This window comes from Mirounga leonina, unplaced genomic scaffold, assembly GCF_011800145.1.
Source record: "Mirounga leonina isolate KUSES-001 unplaced genomic scaffold, KU_Mleo_1.0 Mir_171, whole genome shotgun sequence".
Taxonomy (NCBI): Eukaryota; Metazoa; Chordata; class Mammalia; order Carnivora; family Phocidae; genus Mirounga; species Mirounga leonina.
The window spans coordinates 17,225,613-17,241,221 of record NW_023270436.1 but is presented as its reverse complement, the minus strand read 5'-3'; the positions used below and the strand labels follow the sequence as shown (position 1 = coordinate 17,241,221).

At 45.8% G+C, this 15,609-nt stretch overlaps 1 protein-coding gene across 1 annotated transcript in view; it reads left to right on the top strand.

Moving 5' to 3' along the window:
- The window catches only part of MYO1H (myosin IH), a 138,746-nt gene that overhangs the window by 111,081 nt on the left and 12,056 nt on the right, over positions 1-15,609 (top strand). Inside the window, exons 15-20 of the mRNA XM_035017195.1 lie at positions 859-953; positions 4,868-4,914; positions 8,272-8,352; positions 9,029-9,134; positions 9,900-10,017; positions 14,647-14,760. Of these exons, the coding sequence (XP_034873086.1) occupies positions 859-953; positions 4,868-4,914; positions 8,272-8,352; positions 9,029-9,134; positions 9,900-10,017; positions 14,647-14,760 (561 nt within the window). The remainder of the gene's footprint in view (positions 1-858; positions 954-4,867; positions 4,915-8,271; positions 8,353-9,028; positions 9,135-9,899; positions 10,018-14,646; positions 14,761-15,609) is intronic.

Genomic DNA, 15,609 nt, shown 5'->3' with positions numbered 1-15,609 from the left:
AGTGTTTCTGGGGCTCACATATGTTTCTTTAATTCCTCAGTTCTTAGAAAAAGGATCTAATTTTTAAGTTTTTATTTCAATTCCAGTTAGTTAACATACAGTATAAAATTAGCTTCCGGTGTACAATATAGTGATTCAACATTTCCATACATCACCCCTGGTGCTCATCACCACACGTGCCCTCCTTCGTCCGCATCCCTATTTCCCCCATTCCCCCCATTCCCCCACCCGCCTCCCCCCCGTCACCATCAGTATGTTCTCTGTAGTTAAGAGTCTGTTTCTTGATCTTTCTTTTTTTCCCCTTTGTTCATTTGTTTCTTAAATTCTACATATGAGTGAAATCATATGGTGTCTTTCTCTGACTTCACTTAGCATTATTGTCCCTAGCTCCATCCATGTTGTTGCAAATGGCAAGATTCTATTCTTTTTTATGGCCGAGTAATATTCCATTGTGTATCTATACACCGTATCTTCTTTATCCACGCATCAATCGATGGACACTTGGGCTGCTTCCATAATTTGGCTATTGTAGTTCATGTTGCTTATATAAACATCGGGGTGGGGGGGCATGTATTCCTTTTGAATTAGTGTTTTTGTTTTCTTGGGGTAAACACCTAGTGGTGCAATTTGCTGGATCGTGAGGTAGTTCTATTTTAACCTTTGGAGGAAACTGCACCAGCTTGCATTCCCACCACCAGTGCAAGAGCCTTCCCCTTTCTGCACAGAGCGGGATCTAATACTAGAGAGACCTTCGCGTGTTTGTCAAGGCTTCCCTCGCGCTCTTCGCTCCATGTATCCGTGCCTTTTGTTGCGTGACCTTGAACGGTTCCATTCGTGTCTATTTCTGTCTTGCCGCAGCCGGAAGCTGGCGGGGCCCAAGGGCTGGAAGAGGATTGGCTGGATGGAGTTCCAGCTCTCCCACTACGCTGGGGAGGTCACCTACTGCACCCAAGGCGAGTGTCGCAGCCGCGCAGGTGCCCCTGTGTCCACGGAAGACCTGGCTGTCCGTCCATCCCAAACGCTCGCTCGCCCTGCTTGCAGGCATGCCACCTGAAGGGTTTTTTGTTTTTTTTTTTAAGATTTTATTTATTTATTTGAGAGAGAGGATGAGAGGAGAGAGCACATGAGAGGGGGGAGGGTCAGAGGGAGAAGCAGACTCCCTGCTGAGCAGGGAGCCCGATGGCGGGACTCAATCCAGGGACTCCAGGATCATGACCTGAGCCGAAGGCAGTCGCTCAACCAACTGAGCCACCCAAGCGCCCCGCCACCTGAAGGGTTTTATTCATGACTTACCGTCCAACCACTTCATTTCACCCATTTAGTTACACAACCATCACCACAGTGCATTTTAGAACACTTCACCCCCAAAAAGAAGCCCCGCATGCATTAGCAACCACTCCATTTGCCCCAGCCCCCTCCCCCACAGCCCTAGGTTACGAACTGCTCTGTTTTCTGTCTCTGCAGATTTGCCCCTTCTGAGTATTTCATATAGATGGGGTCTCACAATATGTGGTCTTTTGTGTCTGGCTTCTTTCACTTACCATCGTGTTTTTGAGGTTCTCCCATGTTAATTATGTTTATTGCTAAATCATATTCCATTCTCCGGATAGACCCCATTTTGTTTATCCTTTCATCAGTTGATGGGTGTTTGGGTTTGTTCACACTTTTGAGCTATTAGTAATAAGGCTCCTGTGAACATTTTCTTTCACAGCGTTTAAAACACATTTTCCTTGGTCACTTCTGCTTTAGGTTCTGAATTATTTTCACTTCTTTCTTTTCTTTTTTTTTACATTTTTTAAAATTTAGTACATCATTGGTTTTGATATGATGTTCAGTGATTTGTTGGTTGCATATAACACACGGTGCTTATTTTTTTTTTAAAGTAGGCTCCGTGCCCACCGTGGGGCTTGAACTCATGACCCTGAAATCGGGAGTCACATGCTCTACCGACTGAGCCAGCCAGGCCCCCCTAAATCATTTTCACTTCTAAGTAAGTTTATTTTGCTAAAAATCTTTAAAAATCAATACATTTTTTTCTCTTAAATTCCCAGTGGTATAAAAACAGAAAACATTTAAAAATAGGATGACTCTCTCTGTGGAGATAATCAACCGATTTTTGTTTAAAGAATAATATACATGTAAGGCTGGAAGTTGCTGTCCATACAGAAAAGTACAAAAAGGAAACCAAAAGCCCCTTTTACTCCTAGCTTCTCCCTGAGGTAACCACAAGAACCAACAGTTTCTTGTACTTTTTCAGGAAAATAGAAATCTACATGCGGGGGCGCCTGGGTGGCTCAGTCGTTAAGCGTCTGCCTTCGGCTCAGGTCATGATCCCAGGTCCTGGGATTGTGCCCCGCATCGGGCTCCCTGCTCGGCGGGAAGCCTGCTCCTCCCTCTCCCTCTCCCACTCCCCCTGCCTGTGTTCCCTCTCTCGCTGTGTCTCTCTCTCTCAAATAAATAAAATCTATAAAAAAAAAGAAAAGAAAAGAAAAGAAAAGAAATATACATGCGGGTGCACACATACACATCCAAACAGCACACATGTGCACCCAAAACTAACACAGGTTATTATTTTGTGTTCTCTATTTTGCATCTTTTCATTTAATGACTATTAGAGATCATTTGGATTCCAGTTAACACTCAGTGAGCACTTACTGGGGGCCAGGCACTGTCCCAGTGCTTGACCTCTGTTGTTCACTTAAAGCTCACAGAACCCTTTTATTATTATTATCATATATTATCCATTCTTCACAGTAGCCTACAGATCCCATCACGTTTCTTTTGAGAGACTACAGGCACTCCCTCTAGGGCTGTGTCCTTTGACCCATTTGATGGACACTGCTTGTTTCCAGCTTTGTCTCTTGTAGACACTGCTGTGTTTGCGTCTTTGCATATTTCACTTGGCTCATCGCAGCATGTTCTATACATAGGCTGAGTTCCCAGAACCAGAAGTGGCGCCTTGCTCATTTAAAGGTGCTATCAGGGGGCGCCTGGGTGGCTCCGTCGGTTAATCGGCTGCCTTCGGCTCTGGTCATGATCCCTGGGTCCTGGGATTGAGCCCTGCATCGGGCTCCCTGCTCAGCGGAGAGCCTGCTTCTCCCTCTCCCTCTGCCTGCCGCTCTGCCTACTTCTGCTTGCTCGCTCTCTCTCTGTCAAATAAATAAATAAAAATTAAAAAAAAATAAAGCTTCTAGCAGAAGTTAGTTTGGACCTCTTGTAGGTGTGTACCTGAAGAGAGCAGGGACTTGAACAGATATTTGTACACCCACATTCATAGCAGCATTATTCACAGTAGCCAAAAGATGAAAACAAGGGTCCATGAATGGCTGCATGGGTCGAGCTCTACATAAACAGCCGGAACATTATTCGGTCCTAGAAAGGAAAGGAGTTCTGATACGTCATGCCACACGGATGAAACCTTGAAAAAAAACCTATGTTAATTGAAATCAGCCAGTCACAAAAAGGACAAAAACTGTATGATTCTAATGACAAGGTGCCTAGAGTGGCCAAACTCATTGAGACAGAAAGTAGAAAAGTGGGTCTCAGGGGGAGGGGAAATGGGGAATTAGCGTTTAATGGGGTCAGAGTTTTCAGTTTGAGAAAATGCGTTCTGGAGACAGATGGTGGTGATGGTTGCACGAGAATGTGACTGTACTTAATGCCGCCAAACACTTAAAAATAGCTAAAATGCTGAATTTTAAGTTATTTATATTTTACCGTAATAAAAATGTTAGTTTTGATAGCTCCAAATAGTCTTCTCAAAAGGTTGTATCTTAGATGTTTTTGATACATGTCTTTTTTTTTAGCAGGTTTTGATTTTTTTATTTTTTAAGTAGACTCCATGCCAGGCGTAGATCCCATCGTGGGGCTTGAACTCACAACCCTGAGATCAAGACCTGAGCTGAGATCAAGAGTCGGACGCTTAACCGACTGAGCCACCCAGGTGCCTCTGGTGTTGATTTTGTAATGTCATTTAGTTACTAATATTATTAACTGACTAGGTTTTAAGTGAGCACTTAAAAACCAAATTTTAACATTGGAAATGGCACGTCCTCCTTTGTATGAAGATACTGTTGGGTCCCTCTAGTCCTAATGCTTCAGTTTCACTTTCCTCAGCGGTGGGGATCATTTTTCTCACCTGGCTTCCCCTGGCCACTCTTGAAATTCAATACTCCCTCCATTGTTTTGATGTCATTCCTTTTTTTTTTTTTTTTTTAGATTTGACTTATTCATTTATTTTAGAGATAGCGTGCAAATATGGGGAGGAGAAGAGGGAGAGGGCAAGCAGACTCCAAGCTGAGTGCAGAGCCTGACACAGGGCTCAATCCCATGACCCTGGGATCAGGACGTGAGCCAGAAGGAAGAGTTGGACGTTCAACCGACTGAGCAACCCAGGCGCCCCTCGATGTCATTCCTTATTTGCATAGCTCTTTGCTACTGGACTAGGACATGTGTATAATACTTAGCATAAAGGCTCTACATTCGTGTGATAGCTCGTGAGAGGTTAGACGACAGTGTGTGTGTGCCATAAATTCAATTCTGAGGACCTTGTTCTCAACCAGGGATGGGATTAGTCTTCCAGGAACATCTGGCAATGTCTGGAGACAAATTTGGTTTTCCCAGCTGGGGAAGGTGCTGCTGGCATCGAGTGGGTAGAGGTCAGGGATGCTGCTAACCATCTTACAATTCACAAGACAGTCCCCACAATAAAGAATTCTCCAGCCCCCAAATGTCAGTAGTGCCGAGGCTGAGAAACTCTGATCTGAGCCTAGGAGATGATTCGCAGGATTTCCCTTTGCAGTCAATTGGGATGGAGTTGCATTTTTAGGCAAAACCAGTGATTCAAATAATTTTCAATGTTTTACAGGATTCTTAGAGAAAAACAATGATCTCCTCTACAGACATCTGAAAGAAGTAAGTCTGGAATTTAACTATATGTATTTCTGATGGTATCACCCGTGACACTGATTTGGGGGTAGATTTGGCCTTCTGGATTTTTCTGTTCAATGCATTACGTTAGAACTCCATCATGTCGGGTGCCTGGGTGGCTAAGTTGGTTGAGCGGCTGCCTTCAGCTCAGGTCATGATCTCAGGGTCCTGGGATCGAGTCCCACATCGGGCTCCCTGCTCAGCGGAGAGCCTGCTTCTCCCTCTCCCTCTGCCTGCCTCTCTGCCTACTTGTACTCTCTATCTCTATGTCAAATAAATAAATAAAATCTTAAAAAAAAAAAAAAAAGAACTCCATCATGTCATGCCCAGAACAGATATTCAAGATCATCTGTATGATATGCCCTTGATTCAAGAATGTGTGTTGGCCATGCTGTGTGCTGGGCTAGTTCTAGGCAGTCCTCATTCTCATGGGGCTTTCCATGGGGGCAGGGAGTGGCCAAGAATATATATGTACAGTTGACCCTTGAACAACATGACCCTGCTAATCCCCTGTGCAGTCAAAAATCCACATGTAACTTTTAACTCTCCCAAAACTTAACTACCAGTAGCCTACTGTTGACCGGAAGCCTTGCTGATACATAAATAGTCAATGAACACATATTTTGTATGTTCTGTATTATATACTATATACTGTGTTCTTACAATGAAATAAGCTAGAGAAAAGAGAATATTATTAAGAAAGTCCTAAGAAAAATACATTTACAGTCCTGTACTGTAAAAAAAAAAAAAAAAATCTGTGTATAAGGGGATCCACATGATTCAAACCCATTTTGTTCAAGGGTCAACTGTACACGAATAAGTTACCCATTGGTGAGAAGTGCTACAAAGAAAGTAAGGAAACACGATTGAGAGGGATATTTTTAATTTAGTTTAGGAGATCAGAGAAAACACCCCTATGGAGGTGACTTTGGCTGAAACCTGAGTGAGAATGGTATTGGCTGTGGAAAGATCGGGCTGACTCCAGATTGAGGGCCCGATGTGTGCAAAGGCCCTGAGGCCCAGATGAGTTCAGTGTGTGTTCAGTGAGGGGTATAATGTTAGGAGAGGGGACTGAGCCCAGCAGGGTCATGTCCCCAGGGAGGAGCAGAGATTTTTATTCTGGTGCAGTGGGAATATACCGGGTTAGCATGAATAGAGGATGAGAAAACTGAGACCGAGAAGTCTCGACTTGCTCAGGGTCACATCATGAAGCAGAGCTGGAGCTGAGATTAGCCCCTGAGGCTGCCACTGCAAGTCCCAGTCTCCTTCCATATTCCTCACTGATCAGAAAAACCTTGGGTGTTTTGAAGCCTTACTTTGTATTGAAACAGTTACCTGTTTTATAAAAATTGGGTTTTAGTTAATTAGCTTGGTATACAAAAAGCTTAAATGTAGGGAGACCTTTTCAGAGTGAACACACAGACTGTTCACTTCAGGAGTACCTTCTGGCCTTTCCCCATCTTTCTCTGCCCAATCTCTGGGCTTCAGGATAGAGAGCTATTCCTAACTTTGGATCTCTGCTCTAGGCTGAGTGTTGGCCCCACCTCTTCCCAACGGGGGGTTCTTGAGCAGATTTCCTCATTGGTGGGGTGGGTCTGGTGGTGCCTCCCTCCCAGAGTTGTGAATGACACGGGAGTGGAAGGGCCCGGCTGACCCAGGGAACGCAGTGCCAGGCTTTAGGCTTTGCCTCTGCACACCACGCCCATGCCCTTCACAAACCCACCCACGGAGGGTGCTCTCCGTGGAAAACTCTCAGAGTCTGTCACTTCACCAGCCAGGGTTGACGCTCCTTGCCCTTTCTTTTGACTTCAAGATGGGTCGTTTCTAATGTGTTCACTCCTGTCCACAAATTGCCCTTTCATGCCATCGTTAAGTGCAGAATTAGAGTGGAATAAACGTATTTTTTTTTATAGGTTAACTGGAGAGGCAGGGGTTTTTTTTTTTAAGATTTTATTTATTGAGAGCAAGAGCGAGAGCACAAGCAGGTGGAGAAGCAGGCTCCCCAGTGAGCAGGGAGCCCGACGTGGGGCTCAATCCCAGGACCCTGAGATCATGACCTAAGCCTGAGCCGAAGGCAGACGCTTAACCGACCGAGCCACCCAGGTGCCCCTAAACAAATTTTTTTTTTTAATTTAAAGAAACATTGAATTGTGGTAAAATGCATGTACCATAAAATTTACCATCTCAACTGTTTTTAAATGTGCATTTCGGTAGCTTTAAGCACCGTCCCATCATTGCACAACCAACCTTCAGGATCCTTTTCGTCTTGGAAAACTGAAACTCTGCCCCCGTTTAAAACACTAACTCCCCGTTCCTCCTCCCTCAGCCCCTGCAGCCACCACCTTACTTCCCGTCTCTCTGAATTTGATTCCTCTAGGAACCTCATGTAAGTGGGGTCATACAGTATTTGTCCTTCTGTGTCTCATTTCTGTCCCTTAGCATAAGGTTCTCAGTTTCATCCATGCCCCCACACGTGTCACAATTTTCTTCCTTCTTAAAGGTCAAATGATATTTCGTTGTGTGGATATAAAGAAAAGAATTTTAGTATCGAATTAATTGTTTTTTACTTAAAGATTTTTGGGGCACCTGGGTGGCTCAGTTGAATGTCCTCCTCTTGATTTCGGCTCAGGTCATGATCTCAGGGTCATGAGATTGAACCCTGAGTTGGGCTCCACACTGAGCGTGGAGCCTGCTTAAGATTCTCTCTCTTCCTCTCCCTTTGCCCCCCCCCCCACTCTCTCTCAAATCTTTTAAAAATATAAATTAAAGATTTTTGGTAATGCAGATTATTTTGAGAATGTGTGCACAGGGGGGAAAAATCAAACTGCCCTAAAGCTGGTGTCCTTGACCCCATGTCACCAACACTCACTCTCTCTTGAGAGCCAGCTGTTCTAGGCATTTGATTGTGTATCTTTCCAGGGATGGTACAGACCAAGAGGTGTGTGTATCTCCCTCTTTTTCCTTTCTCTTCATACAATAATCACACACTGTACATGTGGTCCTCGTCTTATTTTGTTTTTTTTTTGTTTTTTTTTTTTTTACTTAACGCCGTATCTTGGAGATCATTCTTCAAGAGCTGGTTCTTTCTCTAGCAGCTGGACTAGGAACAGAGATAGCTTCACTGTGTCAGAGGAAAAACGATCCGACGGCCTCACCTTATAGACAGAACAGTGGATCTAGGATTTAAATATTTCCTTCCATGTTTGTCTTTTTTCCCATCTTGTTCAAGTGCTCCCAAAGCAAATGGCTCTGGGCTGTTGTGTGCACTTCACGCAAGTTTCCTGAACACAGCTTAGGGACTTCTGAAGCAGTGAATGCGGAGCTCATTTCCTTTACTTGCAGGTGCTGTGCAAGTCCAAAAACCGTATCCTGAAGGAATGCTTCCTGGTGGCCGAGTTAGAAAACCGGAGAAGGCCACCAACGGTGAGTGGGGGGGAAATGCCCATGCGGAATTGGAAAGGTGGTAAAAATCAGCCAGAGGGTGCAATGATTCTCAGTTACCTGTACATTTTAAACTGTCCTTCCTTTTTCTGAAAGCGTCACTCTCTAACACATACTACTAAATACATATTTTCCGAGTGTAGCAACCATTGTGTTTATTTGCAGACACTCACTGAGCGCCCACTGTGTGTCAGGCACTTTGTGGGGGGCACGAGATTTAGCAATAACGGAATGGATGAGGTCCCTGTTCTCATGGGGCGTATAATCTAGTGGGAGAGAGTATAGGAAAACACCATCAAAGAAAGAAGGAACTTAGCACAAATGTCAAAAAGGAAGCTTGGTAACAAGGAAATGGGAGGCCGATGGGCGTAATGGTCTCAGTGGCGATTCTGACTCCCACGAGGTGCTCACCACGTATTTGCTGAGTAAGGAAAGCACCCTGGGCAGGTGCTTGTCCAACCTCTGCTTGACCAGCCTGAGCTTGCACTTATCAGGCCAGAACACCCAAAACCTTCTCTTAGTGGGCAAGATGGTAACGGGTAGGGCAGTATGTCGGGGGCTGGGATCTAAAGAGCTGGAGTCTTGTGCCCTAGCCAATTTTCTCTGTATTTACTGGAAGAAGCAATATCTACCTAGCTCATTCTCTCTCTCTCTGAAGGTGGGGACTCAGTTCAAAAACAGCCTGAGCAGCCTTCTGGAAATCCTCATCTCTAAGGAACCTTCGTACATCCGTTGCATCAAGCCCAATGAGAGGAAAGAACCCAGTGAGTCGTGAATCATTCTGAACATTGAGCTCAGGGAAATGAGGCTGGGAGGAAAGCCCAGATGGCAGTGGGTTAAAATCCTTAAAAAAAAAAAAAAAAAAAAAAAAACCCCACAGCCTTGCTCCATGTCCTTTGTACATGAATTCTTTTCATTTTTAAATAATAGAAGGCAAATGAATAGGGAGGGAGAGTTTTTCTGACGGTCCTGAGTGAGCATTGCTCAGAGCCTGGCCAGTTTCAGGAGCAACACAGCTGAGTCATACAGATGTCAGAGGTGAGGGGAGCAGTGTTGTTTCTCTCCAGCCAGGGAACGGTCTTCCGAGATGGTCTATGACTTGGGCATCTTCCAAGCTCATGCCGTACAACACTGTTGTACAGAAGGCAGGCAGGAAGAGCAAATGAGTGAAGCAGACTGGATGTAAGGCAATAGGGAGTGGAGGGGACTGTGGCAAACTGCAAAGGGTACATGCTGTCCAAAGGGGCAGCCCTCTTCCCTTCCAACCAGTTGTTGCCATGTGGAACTCTAGCCCAGAATGGCCAGATATCATGGTTTTTTAAAGAGAAAGCAGAAATCCAGATTTTCCTGTAAAATTCCCCCTCATTAAAACACACACACACACACACACACACACAATTAGGACCTGACAAAATTTGTCCGTGGCCAGATCCAGCCCACGGATGGTCAGCTTGCAGCCTGTGGTCTGTCTTGGTTGAAACAGAGCCGTGGGGTCCTTTACTGTCACTCTCCCTTGTGTGTTTCTAAAGACAAGTTTGACGACTTGCTTATAAGGCATCAGATCAAGTACCTGGGACTGATGGAGCACCTTCGGGTGAGACGGGCGGGCTTTGCATACCGGCGGAAATACGAGCATTTCTTGCAAAGGTAACATTTGTTTTGTTGATCCTAAGCTGGTCCAGTCAAAAACCTACTGTGTGGGGAGTCTCTGGGTGTGGCCATGAATCAAAGGCCCTCCCCCAGGGAACTCAGTTGGGTTCTTCTGTAACTGTGATGAACACTAGCATTTTGGAGAATAAGAAGCTGACTCAGTTTACCTCCTTCCCTTCATCCCCCAAGCCTGTATCTTCTTGGAGTCCAGGAAGCGCAAGGCTGATGCGTAGGCCGGTCATGAGGGGGCAGACGTGGGCAGGACACCGCTTGCGTCTGTTAGTGCCAGCAGCCTGGGAGCGATCCTCTCAGCCTCATGGGCTATCCGGAGAAGCAAGTGTAGTGGGGGGAACATGGGCACTGAAGCCACACAAACCTGGGTGGGAACCCCCATCTGGTCTCTTCTAGCCATGACCTATTTCCTAATGGGTAACAGAGAGATTAAATTGTCTGCTCTTAGGGAGCTCATCAGGATTTAATGATATAACCCACCGCCACCCAAATTGCTTGTGCACTAATACTTCATTGGTGATGGGCTGTAGGTGAACTGTGCAAAAAAAATCAACACATTCTCGCACCCCCAAGGGAAGCATAATGGTTATTTTTTGAAGGTCGACATGGTTGAATGTTGGCAATTTCATATTTCTTTTTTTTTTTTTAAGATTTTATTTATTCATTTGAGACACAGAGATACAGAGAGAGAGAGAGAGCATGAGCAGTGGGAGAGGCAGAGGGAGAGGGAGAAGCAGACTCCCAGCCGAGCCAGGAGCCCGATGGGGGGCTCGATCCCAGGACCCCGGGATCATGACCTGAGCAGAAGGCAGACGCTTAACCATCTGAGCCACCCAGGCGCCCCGGCAATTTCATATTTCAACCTGATTACTAGGCTTCTTTGGAACTACAGCTTTATAAAAGTCATGTACATGAGCTTACATTTTTCATCTAATTTCTTGTATTTTGCAATTTATGTCAAGATATTCTGCCTTTTGAAACTTGAGCATTTCCTAGCAGCTCTTATTTTTAGCCCCTGATTTAGTGATCTCAGATCCTTCTTTACAAGGATCATGCTGGTTTTTCTCCCATGAGTCTCATGTCTTGGTAAGTGCTATCTGCTTATTTGCATTTATTAAGTAATAATCTATTTCCTCACTGTTATTTTTATTTAGCTTCAAGTTAGTTAATATATAGTGCAATATTGGTTTCTGGAGTAGAATTCAGTGATTCATCACTTATGTACAAGACCCAGTGCTCCTCACAACAAGTGCCCTCCTTAATCCCCATCCCCCATCTAGCCCATCCCCCACCCACATCCCTCCATCAACCCTCAGTTCTCTGTCGTCAAGAATCTCTTATGGCTTGTTTCCCTCTCTCCTTTTTTTCTTCTCCCCCTTCCCATATGTTCATCTGCTTTCTTTCTTAAATTACACATGTGAGGGGCGCCTGGGTGGCTCAGCCGTTAAGCGTCTTTATTTGGCTCAGTTCATGGTCCCAGGGTCCTGGGATCGAGCCCCACATCGGGCTCCCGGCTCCACGGGAAGCCTGCTTCTCCCTCTCCCACTCCCCCTGCTTGTCTTTCCCTCTCTCGCTGTGTCTTTCTCTGTCAAGTAAATAAAATCTTAAAAAAAAATAACACGTGAGATCATATGGTGTTTGTCTTTCTCCGACTGACTTATTTTGCTTAGCATAATACACTCTAGTTCTATCCACGTCCTTGCAAATGGTACGATTTCATTCTTTTTGTTGGCTGTGTAGTATTCCATTGTATGTATATACCACATCTTCTTTATCCATTCATCTGTTGATGGACATTTGGGCTTTTACCATAGTTTGGCTATTGTTGATAATGCTGCTATAAACATCGGGGTGCATGTGACCCTTCAAATCTGTATTTTTATCTCCTTTGGGTAAATACCCAGTAGTGTGATTGCTGGATCATAGGGTAGTTGTCTTTTTAGCTTTTTGAGGAACCTCCACACTGTTCTCCAGCCTCACTGTTATGTTAATGATTTATATACCTGCTGATACCCTTTAGCTATAACCCCCTTATCTCCTTACCACCCCAGCCCCAACCCTAAGCAACCACTAACATACTTCCTGTCCCTAGAATAGATTTCCCTATTCTGGAAATTTCATATGCATGGAATCATACAGTACGTAGCCTTTTGTGACTGGTTTCTGTCACTTTGCAGTGTTTTCAGGGTTCATCTCTGTGGTAGCATGTCAGTATTTCATTCCATTTTAGGGCCGAATCATACTCTGTTGTGTGGATAGACCACATTTTATATATCAGTTGATGGGCATTGGGGTGGTTTCCACTCAGGGCTATTATGAATAACGCTGCTAGGAACATGCATGTACAGGTATTTAGGTGGACATGTGTTTTTATGTTGGGGGAAGGCGTATACCCAGGAGTAGATTACTAGGTCATATGATAACTCAGTGTTTAATTGGTTGAGGAACTACCAGCCTATTTGCCTTTTTTTTTTTTTAACGTACCTCCCTTGCACCCCGTTTTTGCTTGTCAGGTATTAGTTCATTTTTTTTCCCACATATTCATTTCTTCTGAATCTGACTTCCGGTGGAGATGGCCAGAATCAGTAGCCACTGCCCACCCCACCCCACCCCACCCCCAGCACATGTGCAGGGCATGTTCCCTTTTTTCTGCAGTTTTTGCACTTCATACATCTTTTTTCTACTTTGTCATCATCTGAGGCTCATTGACTCTGTTGGTAAATACTAGCAAGGTGGGAACTGGGCAGACTGCAGGACCAGCCAGGAGGGCCGGCATGGCCGCAGGTCATGGAGGGGCTGGAGATGCTCAGGGCCGTGCACCCTGCCTGGCACCGCTTCCCTTGATCAGGAAGCAACTGCATCTCAGAGCTGAAATGTCCCTGTCCCTCTACCTGGGGGTGTTGAGGACATCTCCCCATTCCCCGCCTTTTGTGTCTGCCCCATGTCTGGACAGCTTTGATGGTATGTGCTAGTGATGAGCGTGGACTGGCCAGGTGGGAGCAGGGCCTGAGGTCGTACTGTGGTCCCTGGGGTAGGCATGCACCTGCGCCTTGGTGTGTGTGCCTGGACCGAGAGAGGTCATCGTGGAAGAACATGGGACACTTAATGTCTGTCTTCATTCGGGCTGCTGTAACAAAGTACCATAGCCTGGGTGGCTTATAAACAACGGAGAAGTACTTCTCACAGTTTTGGAGGCCGGAAATCCGAGATCAAGATACCAGCATGATCATGTCCTGGGGAGAACCCCCTCTGGGTTGCATGCAGACTGCCCTTCTCTTGGGTAGGTGGAAAGAGGGCGAGGGAGCTCTCTGGGATCTCTCTTATATAAGAGCACTGACCCCATTCATGCGAGCTCCAGCCTCACGACCTCATCACCTCCCAAAAGGCCCTCACCCCCTAATACCATCACGTGGTGGGTTAGGAGTTCAGCCTGTGAGTTTAGGATGAGGAGACGACATAGACATTCATTCCATGACAATGCCCTTAGTGGACTTTTTCATAAAGTATAGTTCCAGGAAAATAAACTTTTTTTTAAAGATTTTATTTATTTATTTGAGAGAGAGAGAAAGAGCACAAGAGGGGGGAGCGGGAGAGGGAGAAGCAGACTCCCTGCTGAGCAGGGAGCCCGATGCGGGACTCGATCCCGGGACTCCAGGATCATGACCTGAGCCGAAGGCAGTCGCTTAACCAACTGAGCCACCCAGGCGCCCGAAAATAAATATGTGTTTAACAGTTTAAAATTTTAAAATAGAACAAACCACATCACAGTATTAAGGGTAAGAAGCACAGTAGGAACACCGTAGCTAACATTTTTGGAAGTCTTGGACTGTGCCCAGTACTCTCCATGGATTATCTCACTTCGACCTCATGACGGCCCCACGAGGAAGGTCTTGTTACTTGCTCACGTTGCAGAGGTGAGGACGCAAAGTGACTTGTCCAGCTCCTGAGCTGGACTTGACCCCAGGCAGTGTGGACCCGATCCAGTGGCTCCAGGTGTCTAGCTTCTAGCCTTTAGTACATAGGCACTTTGAATTCTGCATTCTCTTATTTCATTATGTTACAGACCATATGGGTTTTTTTTTTTTATGGTGACTACATCCTAGAAATACATGCTGAAATCAGGATCTTAAGTCATCACTGGATCCAAGTCCCTCATTACTTACCAGGCATGGCACCTTTTCTTCCTGTGCTGACCCATGTTTATTTTATCCATTCATTCATCAGCAGACGGACATTTGGGTTGTTTCTACCTTTTGTCTGTGATGAATAATGACACTGTGATGCTGTAAGCGTTCATGTATGAGCTTGTGTTTGGACGTCTGGTTTCATGTCTCTGCGTATATACTTAGGAGTGGAATGGAGTTTCTTGGGTGGAGAGTCTGATGATGTCATTGTTCCACGAAGACAGGCCAGACCCACCCTACTGAAACGGTTTCCCCCTTTTATCTTTCTTGCCAAGTGTATATTGTTGCATTCAAGGGAGTTGGTGTGACGAGTCCCCTAGATTGTGCTGAGTGACTGGCATGTTATAGCTGAGCAAAGCTGACCTCTGGCAGGGGGTGGGGGGCGAGTGTCGGGTCCGATGGCTTTCTAGAGGGCCTCTCCTCTCTGCAGGTACAAGTCCCTGTGCCCAGACACCTGGCCACACTGGCGTGGACCCCCAGCCGAGGGCGTGGAACGGCTAATCCAGTACATCGGCTACACACCGGAAGAGTACAAGTTAGGGAGGTAAGCAGCCAGGGAATCCCCGTTCGAAAGTTCTGTAAAGGAAAAACGCCTGTGTGTGCCTGCTCTCTGTACTTTGCTCACACCCAGAACATTCCACAATACTTCTGAGAGTAGCTGGGTGTCCTACACTTCTATTCTGACACTTTCCACCCCTGGAGGTGTCAGATGCGCAAGGTAAGGACTCAGTCCCACAGGACTGTCTATCTCCCACTTCAGATGCCAATTGCAAGTCCCCACTGTCACCTGGGCTTCTGACGGCCAACTGGATATCTGTTGGTGGTTCCCAGGACCCCCTCTGTGGGTTTGACGGATTTGCTAGAGAGACTCACAGAACTCAGAAGACATTTTACTTACTGGATCACCGGCTTATTACACAAGGATAGAACTCAGGAACAGCCAGATGAAAGAGATGCCTAGGGCGGGGTATAGGGAAAAAGCACAGAGCTTCCATGCTCTCTCCGGGTGCACCCAGAACATCAAACCATGTCCTTTTTGGGGTTTTATGGGAGCTTCATTACACGGCGTGGTTGATAAAACCATTGGCCGTTTGGTCATCACTTCAACCCCCAGCCCCTCTCCCCTACCTGGAGGTGGGGCTGAAAGTTCTGAGCCTCTCATTTCAAGATTGGTTCCCCTGACAACCAGCCCCCATCCTTAGGTTATCCAGGGGACTTGGCGGACATCACCTCCTTTGCATAAACTCAGGTGTGGTGTGGTCGAAAGGGATCTGTTATAAGTAGCAAGACACCCATTTCACTTTCATCACTTTGAAACTATCTCAGGAACAAAGTCCAAATATTATAACAAAAGGTGCCCCTAGTGCTCTAATTATAAGGGTTTGGGGACCTA